The sequence below is a fragment of the Sorex araneus genome, chromosome 1 (genome assembly GCF_027595985.1).
Source record: "Sorex araneus isolate mSorAra2 chromosome 1, mSorAra2.pri, whole genome shotgun sequence".
Classification (NCBI taxonomy): Eukaryota; Metazoa; Chordata; class Mammalia; order Eulipotyphla; family Soricidae; genus Sorex; species Sorex araneus.
In genome coordinates, this window is record NC_073302.1 from 299,974,896 (window position 1) to 299,991,222 (window position 16,327).

At 52.4% G+C, this 16,327-nt stretch overlaps 1 protein-coding gene across 1 annotated transcript; it reads left to right on the forward strand.

Moving 5' to 3' along the window:
* Positions 1 to 1,379: 1,379 nt before the first annotated feature.
* DEFB134 (defensin beta 134) lies at positions 1,380 to 9,906 on the forward strand. Its single transcript, XM_055127779.1, has 2 exons — positions 1,380 to 1,463; positions 9,715 to 9,906. Exons 1-2 carry the CDS (start codon positions 1,380 to 1,382, stop codon positions 9,904 to 9,906), a joined length of 276 nt encoding a protein of 91 aa, XP_054983754.1.
* The last annotated feature ends 6,421 nt before the right edge of the window (positions 9,907 to 16,327 follow it).

Consider the following 16,327-nt stretch of genomic DNA (forward strand, 5'->3'; position numbering starts at 1 on the left):
GATAAAGTGAACAGAAACTTTCTCAAGGAAGAAATATGAATGGCAAAAAGGTACATGAAAAAATGCTCTTCATCACTAATCATCAGAGAGATGCAGATTAAAATAACTATGAGATACCACCTCACACCACAGAGACAGGCACTCATCCAAAGAACAAAAGCAACTGCTGTTGGTGTGGATGTGGGGAGAAAGGGACCCTCCTACACTGCTGGTGGGAATGCCGACTGGTTCAGCCCTTTTGGAAAACAGTATGGATGCTTCTCAAAAAATTAGAAATTGAGCTCCCATTTGACCCAGCAATACACTCCGGGGAATATATCCCGGAGAGGCAAAAAACTATAATCGAAATGACATTTGCACTCGAATGTTCATTGCAGCACTGTTTACAATAGCCAGAATCTGGAAAAAAGCCCGAGTGCCCGAGAACAGATGACTGGTTAGAGAAACTTTGGTACATCTACACAATGGAATACTATGCTGCTGTTAGAAAAGATGAAGTCATGACCTTTGCATATAAGTGGATCAATATGGAAAGTATCATGCTAAGTGAAATGAGTCAAAAAAAGAAGAGACAGACATAGAAAGATTGCACTCATCTGTGGAATATAAAGTAACAGGATGGGAGACTAGCACCCAAGAATAGTAGAGATAAGTACCAGGAGGTTGGCTCCACGGCTTGGAAGCTGGCCTCACATGCTGGAGGAAAAGGCTGCTCAGATAGAGAAGGGAACACCAGGTAAGGTGTGTTTTGAGGACCTGCTGGGGATGGGAGATACGCGCTGAAAGTAGACTATAAATGAAACACGATGGTCACTCAATGCCTCTATTGCAAACCACAACACCCAGAAGGAGAGAGAGAACAAAAGGGAATCCCCTGCCACAGAGGGGGGGGGGGGGCTGGGATGGGATGGGGGGATGGGAGGGATACTGGGATCATTGGTGGTGGAGAACGGGCACTGGTGGAGGGATGGGTACTCGAGCATTGTATGACTGAAACACAAGCACGAAAAGTTGTAAGTCTGTAAAAAAAATTTTAAAAATTAAAAAAAAATTTTAAAAAGAAAACCACTTCAAGTCAGGCAGCAAATTGGGAGGTTTATTTTCTGTAAAAATGATTGATGATACATATATTTGTTATAAATTATAAATGAACAGAGGTACTGAAGCTAAAGTTGCCGCAAATGTTAAAGAACTGGGGTGAATAACACTTGTATGGCAAAAGTTAAAATAGTAGACCAATTATGAGAGAAACCAAGCTGATTTTTTAAGTTACTGTGAAAGAATTAAATTCACCTTTGTCCTATTGGTGCCTTTTTTTTTCCAAGTGACTCTTACTCTGGAATTGGTGCCCCATAACTGTAAAGTTTCAATCATATTAAATGTTAACTGGCAAAAACTTTTTAAAAAAAGCCATTGCAGAACTCAAAGTTATTCTTATTTTGTTCCTAAGGATGTTTTTATACATAAGCGTGAATACATTTTGCATTGGTGTTAGAATATAAATAGAGGACATTGGCCATTAGAAGCACATAATTTGAAAATAATGTTGAATGTACAAAGCAGGGAAAAAACAAAGATAATATTGAAGTTTGAAAGCAAGAAAAAAATGCTTTTCCATCTACAACTGTCTAATCCCCATGCCTCACTATTGCCCTCTAGTGGCTGGATCCAAAATGTTTTTGCCTAGGAACTGCTATTGAAAACTCTTGATTTGTGGCAAAATATGAGTAAAAGTGTATCATCATCATCATCATCATCATCATCATCATCATCCCATTGATTGTTGAATTTCTCTAGCGGTCTCAGTAACATCTCCATGCGTCCTAGCCCTCAGATTTTTAGAAGCCTCTCTCTACTCGTCCTTCCCAACGACGCCTCATTGGAGGCTCTTTCAGGGTCAGGGGAATGAGACCCAGCTTGTTACTGGTTTTGGCATATTAGTACACCATGGGCAGGAAACTCCTGGTAGTTTGCCAAGTTCTCCCAGGGGGAGAAGTAGGCTATAAGATATCGCACGGCCACAAAGTGGCTTCAGGCTTCCAGGAGCTTGCTTTTAAGTCTCTGGATGCTGGCTGTTGATGGGATTACACGGTATCAGGGGCAGTCCCTGGGTGTGACCATCTAGCTACTGGGAAATGGGAAATCTAGGCAGAGGAGGACCAGTTCTGATCCGAGCAGGCTTGGAGGTCTCAACACCTGGATTCTTCTGCTGGTACCTTCATGTGTGAGGCTCGTCCGAATGTGTGGAGAGAGACCTTGAGCATGGCTCTGGCTAGGCTCTGGAGGTCTTCAGCCACCGGAAGCTCTGCTCGGGGCGGGAAGGGAAGCTGAAGCCCATCCGCTCCGAGGGGCCCCGGGGAAGACAGCCAGGTGCTCGGACAAGAGACTCTCTGCAAAAAGTGTCTATAACACTAAAGTTTTAAGTAGCAATTAATTTTATGTGGATGGACTTGTATTGGTCTTGAATTTTGGACTTCTTTTTTTATGAAGGAAGATAGGCCGGAGCGATAGCACAGTGGGTAGGGCATTTGCCTCGCACACGGCCGACCCAGGTTCGATTCCTCTGCCCCTCTCAGAGAGCCCGGCAAGCTACTGAGAGTATCTCGCCCGCACGGCAGAGCCTGGCAAGCTCCCTGTGGCGTATTCGATATGCCAAAAATAGTAACAAGTCTCACAATGGAGATGTTACTGGTGCCCGCTTGAGCAAATCGATGAGCAATGGGAGGACAGTGCTACAGTGACAGACTGAAAAGTCGAGAAAGGATGGCTCTAGAGCTTAGGAAAGTTAAAGTTACAAACCAGAGAGATGGAAGGAAGTGAGAGGAGGGAGTGGAGAGGCAGCGAGAGAACGAGGAGAGAAAGCCCGCCAAGAAGCCCAGGCAAGCGGGAGCCGGCCCATCTTGACAGCTTCCTGCCCAGCTCGTGGGTTGCGGAGGGAAAGGCCCTCTCCCTCTTCTCATTCTCAGCTGGCTTTTGATTGCACCCACAGAGTACAGCAGCAAGAGAGAAGCCTCCCATCCTCACCGGCTCTGCATCTTCATTTGTCCCAGAGCCTGGAGGCCCACTTACTCTTTTTTTGTTTTGTTTTGTTTTTTGCTTTTTTGGGTCACACCTGGCAATGCACAGGGGTTACTCCTGGCTCTGCACTCAGGAATCACCCCTGGCGGTGCTCAGAGGACCATATGGGTTGCTGGGAATCGAACCCGGGTCGGCCGCGTGCAAGCCAAACACCCTACCCGCTATGCTACCGCTCCAGCCCCCCATTTACTCTTAAGAGTTGCTCAGGATGGGAGACGCGTGCTGAATGTAGACTATGGACCAAACATGATGACCACTTAGTAACCGTATTGCAAACCGTGTAACACCCAAAAGGAGAGAAAGAGAGTAAAAAGGAATGTGCCTGCCACAGAGGCAGAGGGTAGGGGAGGGGGGGAGGGACACTGGGATCATCGGTGGTGGAGAATGGGCACTGATGGATGGATGGGTACTCGAGCATTGTATAACTGAAACATAAGCACGAAGGTTTCTAAGTTTGTAACTGTACCTCACGGTGATTCATTAAAAATTAAAATTAAAAAAAAAAAGTCAAACATTCCTTCTCGCATCAAGGAGCCTGCCCGAGAAGTGACTCATTCCTTTTCCAGTCAGATGTGCCATGATTGTTCTCATCAGATTGGGGGATGATTTGCCTGCAGGGTCTCCAGAGCCAGCCCCCAGCACCACACGGCCTCCCAACCGTGGCCCCCAAACCTCATCAATACCCTGGGAACAACTCTCTCATTTATCTGTTCTGGTCACAGAAATAAAAACTGCTACATGTATTCAATATTTCTACTTTTTTCTTTATGTTCTAGTTTGTTATTTTTCTTTTCCTAGTTAAGATTTCTGTTGAGGGGCTGGAGCAATAGCACAGCGGGTAGGGCATTTGCCTTGCACGCGGCCGACCCAGGTTCCATTCCCAGCCTCCCATATGATCCCCTGAGCACAGCCAGGGGTAATTCCTGAGTGCAGAGCCAGGAGTGACCCCTGTGCATTGCCAGGTGTGACCCAAAAAGCAAAAAAAAAAAAAAAAAGATTTCTGTTGATGTTTTAATGTAGTATGAAATATTTCAGCGGGGCCAGCTCAACAGTTCAGCGGGAAGGGTGCTAGCCAGGCACCCACAGATTCAGGTTCAATCCCCGGCACCCCAGATGGTCTCCCCTGAGCCTGCCAGCAGTGATCTTTGACTGCAGAGCCAGGAATAACCCCTGAGCCTGGCCTGGTGTAGCACCAAAACTAATTAAATGAATATCTCTGCCATTTGAGTATGCATAAAGAAGTAACACGACATTTTCTCTTCAGATGCCAAGAGCTCTCTTTTTTTCAAGAGTTGCTTATGCCGGATGGAGTGTGACCGTAGTGAGTACCGGGCCCGGTACTGCCGCAACGGGACCATATGCTGCCTGACCAAGGTAGACCCTAACTCTGCGAAGAACAAATAAAGTGTCAGCATCCACACGCGTCTTTCTCGGCTGCAGAAGAAAATTGCCGATTTCTAGAAGAATAAACAATAGGATGGAAAAAAGAAAGCCATGATTATTTCCTGCTTAGATGAAAAGAAATAAATTGTATCAAGACTTACACTCTCTTCCTGTTGAACTTATATTGATTTCGGTACTTAATAACCAAGTGGCACAGTGTCATCTCTCCTGCCATCTCCCCTTCCCAACAGTGACCGACCTCAGCACTCCCTGCCCGGGGCGTCCCTCCTACCTCAGGGTCCCTATCAGTAGGATGGGCCACCAGGGTGCTGTGAAGGCTTTAAGTTAACCGTGTAAAGTCCGTAAGTAGCCCCTGAGCCCCGTGGAAGCTCTCCGCGTATTCGCAATGCCTTCACGAGGACAGAGAATGTCATCTGGACTACGTCGCTTGGAAACTTGTCCGTCATTCTCTGTGGTCTAAGTGAAGCCTGGGATTTGTTAAAACTTAAGTGGTTATGAAAATAGGGAATATTCTATGCTCTCGAGATATTCGGCCTCCCACGAGCAAAACACGCTAATTAAGCAGCCTGCGAGCCAGTTACCCCAGCCAGAACCTTAGCAGGGTGGAAAGGCAGCAGGACTTCAGGATTTCAGCAGCAGGGCTGCCTCAGGAGAGGGTCCACACGGCACAAGTCTCCCCCTTAAACTCACAGATTCTCTTACCGGCTGTGCAGGGAAAAGTCTAGAAGTCCTGTGGGGAGAACAGTTAGGGTTGTTTATTTTATTTTATTTATCTCAAACAGGAGACTGGGTTCACAAAGGCACCCATATGTCCAAACGTATCAAGTCATATAGTCTAACATTTGACATTTTGTGTCATGTATACCTCATAAAGATGTCTTAAGACAGCAAGAGTTTGGGGCTGGAGAGATAGCACAGAGGGGAGGGCGTTTGCCTTGCATGTGGCCAATCCGGGTTCGATTCCCAGCATCCCATATGGTCCCCTGAGCACCACCAGGAGTAATTCCTGAGTGCAGAGCCAGGAGTAACCCCTGTGCATAGCTGTGTGTGACCCAAAAACCAAAAAAAAACCAAAAAAAAAAAAACGAAGTCGTGGGTGGTCTCTAGGAAGGGCTCAAGTGCAACTCTTTCCTTGGTCTTAGCAGCCCACACAGTTCCTAGACCCGCATCTGCTTCCATTATGACACGAGCACCAAACTAGCTAGATTTCATTTACTTAAAATATTAAGAGCAGAGCTGGAGAAGTAGTATGGGGGTTAAGGTATTTGGTTAACATGTGGCCAAATCCCACCGGGATTCAACCTCTGGCACCCTATACGGGTCTCCAAACCCCTCGGGCAGTGACCCCTGAGCACAGAACCAAGAGTAAACCCCAAGCACTACCAGCTGGGACCAAAGATACTATTTTTTAAAAAATCTATAGTATTGCTAACCAATGGGGGAAAAATTAGAAATGAGACAGGGCCGGAGAAACAGTCAGGCACTACCTGGCACACGGCTGACCTGGGTTCAACCTCCGGCATGCCATAGGTCCCCTGAGCACCGCCAGGAGCAATTCCTGAGTGCAGAGCCAGGGGTCAGCCCTGAGCACTGCCAGGTGTGGCCCAAAACCAAAAAGAAAGAGGAAAAGCAGGTAGTTCCAGCCTCGGCCCCTGTGAAAAGCCCAGCTCAGGGGGGGTGGGGATGGGGGGGTGCAGCTTTTCTGGCAGAAGCTGCTCAGCAGGAAAGAGCTGTTTGTGCCTCCTTAGAGCTTGGGCGGGGCAGCTGCCTCCTGAGGGCACCCACCGTCCACACCGCCGAGGGCAGCGCCCAGGTCTCTGCCAGCCCAGTCAGACCCGGCCGCCAGGCTCCCAGGCTGTGAGGCTTCTCCCCACTGCTCCCCTCACCATGAAGTTTCTCCTCATTCTCCTCTTCTTTTCGTTCTCCACGACCTCCACACTGGCAGGTAAATGGGGATACCTCCACACTGGCAGGTAAATGGGGACCCCGCGGGCTGGGGGCGGCGGCTTGTGTAGACGCGATTCCACTGAGCCCCTCAGAGCACGTCCCCCAACGCCAAGCCCTGAACTGTCCCAGCAGCAGAAGCCTCTGGACAGGCTCGGTGGCCACTGCCCGAGCTTCTCCCGGGCCAGAGAGGCAGCAGGGAGGCCACTGGCCTTGCTCAAAACTGAGCTGGGGGGCTGGGGCAATAGTACATCGGGGAGAGCATTTGCCTTGCACGAGGCCAACCCGGGTTCGATTCCCAGCATCCCACATGGTCCCCCAAGCACCGCCTGGAGTGATTCCTGAGTGCATGAACCAGGAGTAACCCCTGTGCATTGCTGGGTGTGACCCAAAAAAGCAAAAAGGTAAAATAAAACTGAGCTGGTTTGATCCCCGGTCTCCTAGGAGGGCCCCCAATCCTGTGCTCAAGGAGTGATCCTTGAAGCACAAAGCCAGGAGTCAGCCCCGAGGCCCACCAGGTGTGGCCCCCAACAGAACAGAAGTCTCAGCTTCTCAGAACACTCATCCTGCAATGGAAAGGCAGGAGCGGGCCGGGCGGGAGAGGCGGGCTCGGGGCAGAACCCGCTGGACACGGGGCAGCTGCTCAGGGCCATCGTCCCTACACGGCTGGTCTCCGTCCAATTTTGACACTGCTGCTTGCCCCGAAAGCAGAACACGGCCAAGCATGACCATCAAGCCCAGCAAACAACCGGGCTGGAGAAGCTGCCCCCGGGCTGCTAAGGCACTTGCCTTGCATGCAGCTCTCTCTGTTAGCTCCCTGCCATTCCAGGGGTGTCCCCCGAGTCCGCCAGCTGTGATCCCTGAGCACAGAGCCAGGAGTCAGCCCTGAACACCACGGGTGCAGCCACGCACAATAAGCCAGCAAATAACCAGGACACTGTTTGTTACCCTTGTCCTAAAGCACTGAAATGACTTGCAGTTAATTCACTCTTTGCAACCCCACGTTCATGTGGGGTGGGGGTGGATCTGGAACAGCTCAGCTGAAGAGAATGGAGGAGCTGGTGTGTCGCAATGTTTAGTCGGGTCCAGCAGCATGAGGGGAGAGGGACACGCGAGCCTCCTTCCGACGAGGTCCAATGCGGCCAGAGCTGCTCAGAAACCTCACCCTTAGTGCATGTGCTGCGGTGCCCACGGAGCACTACCAAGCACAGGTGGCACCTGCATCGCCCCTCCTGAGGAGTGACCTTCATGCTGTCCTGTCTGATGCCGGCGTGGTGTGGGCCCCCTCTCCACTCCAGAGAAGCCCACCTTCTCTCTTGAGCATGTGATTCTCTCTCCCTCTCTATCTCTCCCCCGACTCCTCAAAGCTCTCAAATCAAACCTGTATTTTCACTTCACTGCCAAAAGAGAAAGAAGGAAATCTCAATTTTTTGTTTGTTTGTTTGTTTTTGGGTCACACCTGGCATTGCACAGGGGTTACTCCTGGCTCATGCACTCAGGAATCACTCCTGGCAGTGCTTGGGGGACCAGATGAGATGCTGGAAATCGAACCTGGGTCGGCCGTGTGCAAAGCGAATGCCCTCCCCGCTGTGCTATCGCTCCAGCCCCCCAGGAAATTCCATTTTTAATAAGCCGAGATTTCAACTCATGAGAAGAGTGCTTTAACTCAGCACTCCTGAGCCTGTTCACATCATGATGATGTGGGGTTTCGTGAGTATCTCCCCTCCTTGCATATTCTCCACACACCTGGACTGGATCTTAAGCCGTGGGGTTTAGCTGGCTGTGCATAAGCACCCACACAACCCAGACCTCTTGAGGCAGTGGATGAAGCGAGTCCACTGTGGTTTATGGCAGTGAATCCACAGCCGCAGAACATCCCAGAACCGCACCTAGCATACCCTCGCCCACCGCTGGTGCAAGAACATCTTGCCTTGCTCTGTGAACCATTGTATCCATCCGGGCTGGCTTCTGTCCTGCCCTGCCAGTGCCCATGTCCCCTTTGTGTCTCTCACTGGACAGATATGCTCCAGGACATCATGAAATGGCCAGGGGTCCGAGAAAGAAAGAAAAGAGTGGCCCGAATTTCTTCTGATGGCCAGATACGAACACCTTTGCTTTGTCATGCTCCCGGATGCATGAAAAGCAACATTCGTGCCCTGATGGTTCTGCAGAGTAACAGGGTCACGGGAGAGGAAGCCCGAATCTCCTCCGAGCACATGCCCGGCAGGTGCAGCATCCCGCACACGCGCTCCTGGGCCTCCGTGTCCCTGCTTGTCTATGCTGAGGGTCTAGCTCTTGCTCAGGTGTGTACCCAGCAGGGCACAGGGGCTCTAAAGCCCGGCTGGGGTCTGGGAGCTCTGCTGCTATGCATGTTCTACATTCGGGTGGGCCCCTTGGTCCCCCACCACCACAACGCTGGGCCCCACCCCCATGCCCCTCCAGTGTGGGGAGCAAAATGTTAAACCTGAGGAAAAAAATGATGATTGATGTGTAAATGACTGCATGGCGTAGAAAACTTAGCTATTTAGAGCGGCATTTCTCAATACCCCCCGCTCCCCGCACCAGCTGTGTGCCCCCAGCGCGCCCCAAGGGAGACAAATCTCGAAAGTGGGGGTGGGCACAGCATGAGTGGGCACCAGGGGAAACGAGGTCAGAAGTGGAGACAGGCTGCCGGGCTGTACAGGGTTCAGGCCCTCACCCCACACGTGCCGTGGCCCAATCCTGGCTTGGCCCCAGCATTGCCTGCCAAGCCTCAGCCCAAAAGGGACCCCTGAGCACTGCCAGGTGTGGCCCCCAAAAAGATAAAGTGAAAAAGAGAAAGGGGGAGAAAAGGTTGAGAAACACTGATTTCGGGTTTATTGACCATGGGACAACGATAGTACAGTGGGGAGGGTGTTTGCCTTGCATGCAGCTGACTCCGGTTCAATTCCCAGCATCCCTTAGGGTCCTCCGAGCACCACCAGGAGCAATTCCCAAGTGCAGAGCCAGGAGTGACCGTTGAGCACTGCCAGGCGTGACCCCAAAGCTAAAAATGGTGTGTAGTGATGGAGCTGGGAGGTTTCCGAGTTACGGAGTGTGTCCGCTCAGACCCTCCCAGACAAATCCCACAGACTGGGTGGCTTAAGCACAGTCAAACCAGGCCAGTTTGGCACTGAAGGTCCCAAATCAGTGTCTGAGCCTCGGGCGGTGCGGGCCCTGCCTCCGCCTCCTTTGCCCTCTGGCACGGACCTCTCCCCCGCTTCTTTCAGTCTCAGGTGATGTCGGGGTGAAGGGCGTTCGCCTGGTGACGTCCCTCCTCTTGCAGGCATAAGCCATCCGGTCCTGTCGGAGTTGCACAAATCCTGCGGCAAGGGCGGCGCCGGCACCTGTAGACTGGAGTGCTACAAGAGCGAGATGCTCGTGGACCTCTGCCAGTTCCGGCTCGAATGCTGCGTCACCGGCAACCCGGAGGCCCTGTATGAGCCCCTCCGCAAAGACTGACAGTCGCCGCAACACCGAGCCGGGTGTCTGACCCTCAGTTGTTGCTTCTCCACGTTTCTTCACTCACCATTGAGCTCTCAAACCTTAGATTTAGGGTTGCAGCCTCGGTAAGGCAACTCATCCCCCACAAAAACAACTCAGCGCCAGAGAGAGAGAATACAGCACCCAGCACCACATAGGATCCCTGAGCACAGAGCCAGGAGTCAGCTCTGAGCACAGAGGCAGGAGTCAGCCCTAAGCAGAGTTAGGAATGATTCCCGAACACAGAGCCAGGAGTCAGCTCTGAGCACAGCCTGGGGTGGCCCCCAAGCAAACAAGCAAACGAAAGCAACTTCACGTCAATTTTCCTACTTCAAAGTGATGTGCAGGCCTCCATGAAACTGTCTCTCTCAGCTCCCAGAGAGAATGGCTTCAACATTTACAGTGGCTTCAAATCTGGGGCCAGAGCAATAGTACAGCGGGGAAGGTGCTCACTTGCATGGAACTGACCGGGTTTCAATTGCCGGTACCCCATAAGGTCCCCCTGAGCCCCAGCAGGAGTGATCCCAGAGCACAGAGCCAGGAGTGAGCCCTGAGCACAGAGCCAGGAGTGAACCCTGAGCACAGAGCCAGGAGTGAGTCCTGAGCACAAAGCCAGGAGTCAGCCTTGAGCAGAGAGTCAGGAGTCATCCCTAAGCACAGAGCCGGGAGTGAGCCCTGTGCACAGAACCAGGAGTCAGCCTTGAGCAGAGCCATGAGTCATCCCTGAGCACAGAGCCGGGAGTGAGCCCTGAGCACAGATCCAGGAATGAGTGCTGAGCACAGAGCCAGGAGTCAGCCCTGAGCACAGAGCCAGGAGTCAGCCCTGGGCAGAGCCAGGAGGGAGTCCTGAGCACAGAGCTGGAAGTGAGTCCTTGAGTCTCACCTGGGGTGACCTGGAGGTGGGGCAGGTGAGCCCACGACCCACCCAAACAGAGTCCCGGCAGACAAAAATCTCCAGAACCCAGTCGCCTCCATGCTCATGGCCAGTCTCCACGGGTTCGGAACAAGCCTCATTCATGAAAGAATCTGTTGATAAGTTCAGGTGTGCAGGTTTTGTGACCGAAATCTCCGGGCTCTCACAGAGTTAGGGATGGGCAGCTTCCCCGCATCGCCCTGTTCTTGCAGGAGCCACATAAGCTCATCAACTGGCCATGATCCAGAGACTCACAAATAAATCTTGGAAGACAGCAACACAGTGCAGAGATGCCTCCATAACCCAAAGTCATCAACCAGTTAAAAATTTAACTCCAGCTGTATCACACTATTTGAAATCTTAGAATTCCTGGAGATTGTGGCCACATTCACAACTATGCGACATCTCGTACACCACTGATGAGTAGCACAGCACATTGAGTAGGGTGTAAAGTAGAAGGCAACTGATCTCGATCAAAAAAACAACAGCACACAAGGCTCAACTTGTAACAGCATGTCAGTAATCTCTTATACAAGGGCTCAATGTCTCCAGGGTGAGGAACAACAATCTTCACGCCCTTTCTTCTAAGAAAACTTTCTCTGATAATTTTTAGTGGATTATCCATAACAAGCAATGCAAAATAAATTATTTAGGGCCTGCTACTGGGGCAGGCTTGGGTGGTGGTTGGGAAAATTCAAAATAATGAGGGTGAGAAGGTGTTGGGATTGGTGTTGGAATATTAAATGTAATAAATTATTGTGAACAACCTTATAAAAATAAAATTAAATTTAAAAATAAAGAGACAAGGGGAAAAAAAGGAGTGTGTCCTGAGCACAGAGCCAGGAGTGAACCCTGAGCACAGAATTAGGAGCGAGCCCTGAGCACAGAGCCAGAAGGAGGCCCTGAGCACCTCCAGCTGAGGCCAAAACCAAAAAACGAAAACAGAAATCATGGCTTATATACACAATGGAATGCTACTCACTCAGGCAAAGGAGGAAGCCTGGGAGGGTCCATGAAGCAGAACCAGCAGCCAGTCCCAGGTGTGGAGCCCAAGGGGAACTGACAGCGGCCAGGGAGACCCAGGGGCAGAGACGAGGCTGTCTAGCCACGAATGTCCGGCTGGCACACCCAGTTCTGCAATAAACGCTTTTGGTTGAGAAACGGACACGCAGACCCTCACCCGAGGCTGTGACGGCCAGTGGGGGCATCCTCAGGAGGGCCAGGTCTGCCCCTCCTCGGCTCGGGCTGCAGAGCTGAGCAGGGCCAGCTAGGACTCGGGGTCACTCACCCAGCAGAGCCCCAGCTGCAAGCAGTCAACTGTGGTGGTCTCGGTTTGAGGAATTCAGGGCGGGTCCTGGGCTGAAATGGTGCCACACACACCACACCGCCGCCAGAGCCATCCCTGTCCACTCTGCAGCTGGCGGGAGATGAGGGAAGAAGGAGCAGCCACAACGTGTGACCTCCCCGACTCAGGAGAAGGAGGAGGGGAGCTGACGCCCCGCCCGGCCACACCTGCGCTCCCGCCTGCTGTGTGGGGAGGGTCTCCCTGGGGCTGGGGTGGCCTCTGCCTCCCATCTTCCATTCAGACACGCCCCGACATGGATGTCATCCAGCTGAGCCTGGCGGGGGTCTCTGTCCTATGGGATGGGACATGGCTGACCCTGAAGTTGGGGGCCCCCAGGACCCCTCCAAGGTCCCTCCTGGACCCTTCCCTGGAAGGTTTGGGGATTCCCTGTGCTGGTCAGTCCCGGGCAGACACAAGTGTCCAGAGATAGAAGTACCCAGACACTGGGGACAGACCCGCCCTGCCCGCTCCACCTCTCTGGGTTTCAGTCCCCCAAGTCCACAGACAGACCCCCCCACCCCCAGGCACAGACCAGCCACTCAAGGTCTCCCACCAGCTCATCCTGCTGTGAAATATGAGCAGAAGTGGACTGATGTAGGCAGTCCCTGTACAAAAAGATGCTTTTCTAGGCCTGGACAGTTCCACGGTTCAGGTACTTCTCTTACAGGTGGCTGACCAGAGACCCCAAACCGCCTGGAGTGACCCCTTGAGCACTGCTAGGCGTGGTCCAAGATTCCCACACAAGGACACTCAATTCTCAGATGGACGCTGTCCCCTAAGACCTCCTGAGCCCCCAACTTGGGGTGCAGGAGACTTTGGGAAGATCACCCTGTAAAGCCAAGGAGGCTCCTCTCCCCCAGACCAGCCTCTGCAGGGTCCTGGGTCCCTTCCATGACCGTTGCCTGCAAAATCAGGCCCAACTGGCCCAGAAACCGGATTCAGAGGGCAGACAGGCAACCCAGGTAAGACAGGCTGTGCAGGGCGCTGTACCACCCACGGGACCAAGGGACACTGGCAAGATGGGTGACACGGCTGGCCCTTGGGAGGCTGCAGACACTGTCAGGGGAACATAGTCCCCCCGCGCCCCCACACCCCTCGCCTACATCTGGCCCGGTTTCAGCCCCTGCACCGCATGTGGCCTGGAGCACAGGCTTTCCTGAGCCTGGCCCCAAACAACCAAGTGCAGGAAAGACAAACGTGAAGCTGTTGGTCTTTTCTGGGAGATGTGCCTTCCCCACTTTTTATTTCCCCATGAGCAGTAGAGTGAGCAGAAACCCCCAGTCCCCGCAGAGCCTGCCCCTGTGCCTCCCCTGATGACTCTGCAGCCACCAAGATGCTGTGTTCCCAGTCACTGTCAGACCTTTGTGGCACCCAGCCCCAAGGGTCCTCCAGCCTGGCCTGGGAATGCCATGCACAGGGTCAGCGCTGGACCCTGCGCAGGTGAATCCACACCAGCTGAGCAGTCAGGGCTGGAACTTCCCTGCAGCCGGGGCTGGAACTTCTTCGCCGGGCCATCTACTCCTGAGTTGGCAGTGAGCAAGGTTCCAGAGGCAACACACGGAGAGCCAGGGCAGGGCTAAGGAGTAGGTGCTGGTCCCAACCCCGCACCAAGCCTTGGTCCCCCCCAGCACTGTCAGAGCAGACCTGGTGAGCCCCTCGGTGCATCCCCCCAAACAAAAGAAGTTCACAGAGACCCATGAGTTTTGCATCGGTATGGTCGATGGACCCGCCCCAGGAACAGGGATGGGGACACGGACAGGGATGGGGATGGGCACAGGAACACACTACACGGATAGGGACAGGACTCCGGGAGTGAGCTTGGGCGCGCCCTCTGCTGGCCCCTTTGAGGTACAGCCGGGAGCCACAGGCTCCCAGTGCCCGCCCCAGGTTCGAAGGCACCCGCTGACCTGGTCTGCAATGGAGATGCCTGGAACTCTGTGGGGCAGCCTAGGAATCCCCAGATCGTGCATTTCAAAGCAGGGGTGTGGCAGACAAGGGCACCGAGCCGGGCCCATGGGTCTGGAAAGCAAATACAAGACGTGTTAGGGCATGAAAGAAAGACAATGAGGGCCGCCACCCACTGCCTCTGCAAGGGACTCGAAAAGTTCCCAAGCGCCTGCAGAGCCTTGGGCTGGGTCACCACCCCCTGACAGGCAAAGCAGGTGAGCATGCAGGTGAGCACCAGGTGAGTGCCAAGTCAGTGCACAGGTGAGTGCACAGGTAACTGCCAGATGAGCATGTGGGTGAGTGCAGGTGAGCGCACAGGCAAGCGCACAGGTGAGCAGCAGGTGAGCACACAGGTGAGTGCACAGGTGAGCACGCAGGTGAGCACCAGGTGAGCACAAAGGTGAGTGCCAGGTGAGTGCACAGGCAGCGCCAGGTGAGCTCAGGTGAGTGCAAGCTGACTGAAGGAGTCCAACAGGGGAGCTGGGTCAATCCCCATTTCTGCCACCAGGGGGCGTGGCTGGTCTATTCATCCAGGCACCAGCCTCTGCTAGCCTGACTCACACAGCCGCTCCAACTTTGGGGGGTGGGACCCCTGCATGGGAAGGGAGGACACTGGCACTGTAGTACCAGTACAGTGTAGTAGTACAGCCCCTCAGCTGGCAGCGGGAAGCGGGCAGAGCAGGCCTAGAGTTCTGCTCCACCAGCTCAGGACAGAACCTCAGACCAAGCAAATGCAAGCAAGATGCCTCTAGCAGATGGAAGCATCTCAACAGCAAAAAAGGGGCACGCCAGCCAGGACAGTCTGCAGGCCAGACGGAGGACTGCCGCGCTGTTAGAGGCGTGGCGGCCACATCACGGACACGGAATGGATCTGTTACAGATGGTCGTGGGCGTGATCTGTGTGCTGACATGTCTTCAGTGCGTCTTAGGTGTGCTGTAGGCACAGTGGTGACCCGTGTGTGGGACTTGTTACAGGCATGTGATGAGTCTGGCGCAGAGGTCTGAGAGTAGGTATGTTGGCACCGTGTCATAGATGTGTGATAGCCATTTTGTAGGTTGGTTGGTGAGTTATGAATGTTTTATAGATGTGATTGCTGTGTTATAGGCATGGTAGAGACATGTGATAAGTGATTTATAGGTATGTTACAGGGATTTATAGTTCATAGGTGTACTGTGTGTTATAATTACACAGATGTTATAGACATGCTACACACTTGGTGCTGGATAGGTGTGTTACATGTATGTCATAGACATGACATAGGTGTGTTACAGACATGTGTTCAGTGTATTAGAGGTGTTAGAAGTGTGTTATAGATGTTGCAGAATTAAAGGAATTTTTGGTGTTATGGGTGTTTTCTAAGTATTTTATAAATATGTTATGTTCTAGGGATGTATGTTATAAGTGTTATAGGTGTGTTATAGATTTAGTGTGTGGTAGGACTTGATATAGGAGTGCAATAGACACTGTTACAGACACTGCACATGTGTCATAGACACTGTTACAGACACTGTGTGTGCTACAGACTCTATTAGATACTGTGTTACAGACACTGTGTTACAGGCATTGTGAGTCACACTGTGTATTAAACACTGTGTGCGTTACAGACACTGTGTCTTACAGATTCCATTAGATATTGTGTTACAGACACTGTGTGTGTTTTAGACACTGTGTATTTGTGTATTAGACACTGTGTTACAGATACTGTCTATGTTTACTAGCCGCTCTGTATGTTACAGACATATATTAACGCTGTATGTTACAGACACTGTGTGTTACAGACTCTGTATGTGTGTTACAAACACTGTGTATCCTCAGATACTGAGTTACAGACATTGTGTTAGACACTGTGTGTATATTATAGACACTGTGTGTGTTATAGATAGTGGACTCCTGTTACAGACATTGCAAGCATGTTACGAGTTTGTTACATGTGTGCTGTAGCCTGGCTGTCAGTGTGTCATTGATGGTGGCAGAGGGCAAAGGGGCATCAAATCCATCTTGTGGCTGGGTCCCCCCTTGGCCCTGTTCAGGAGCCCACAGCTAGACAGCCTCCCCCAGGCCTCCTGACGGGCCAGCCTCTGGCGGCTCCTGAGCCCTCCGCACCCCTGCCAGGGCACTCCCAGATAAGCCTGGATTCCCGGGGCTGGCGCCAACCCAGGGGCAGCAGACGGACATGCAGCCCTGGGGACCCTGC

Coding starts and splice junctions, on each gene's coding strand:
- DEFB134 (XM_055127779.1), top strand. CDS start 1,380: ATGTTAACTGGCAAAAACTTTTTAAAAAAAGCCATTGCAGAACTCAAA. Junction 1,464..9,714: donor TCCTAAGGATGTTTTTATAC/ATAAGCGTGAAT, acceptor TCGCCTGGTGAC/GTCCCTCCTCTTGCAGGCAT.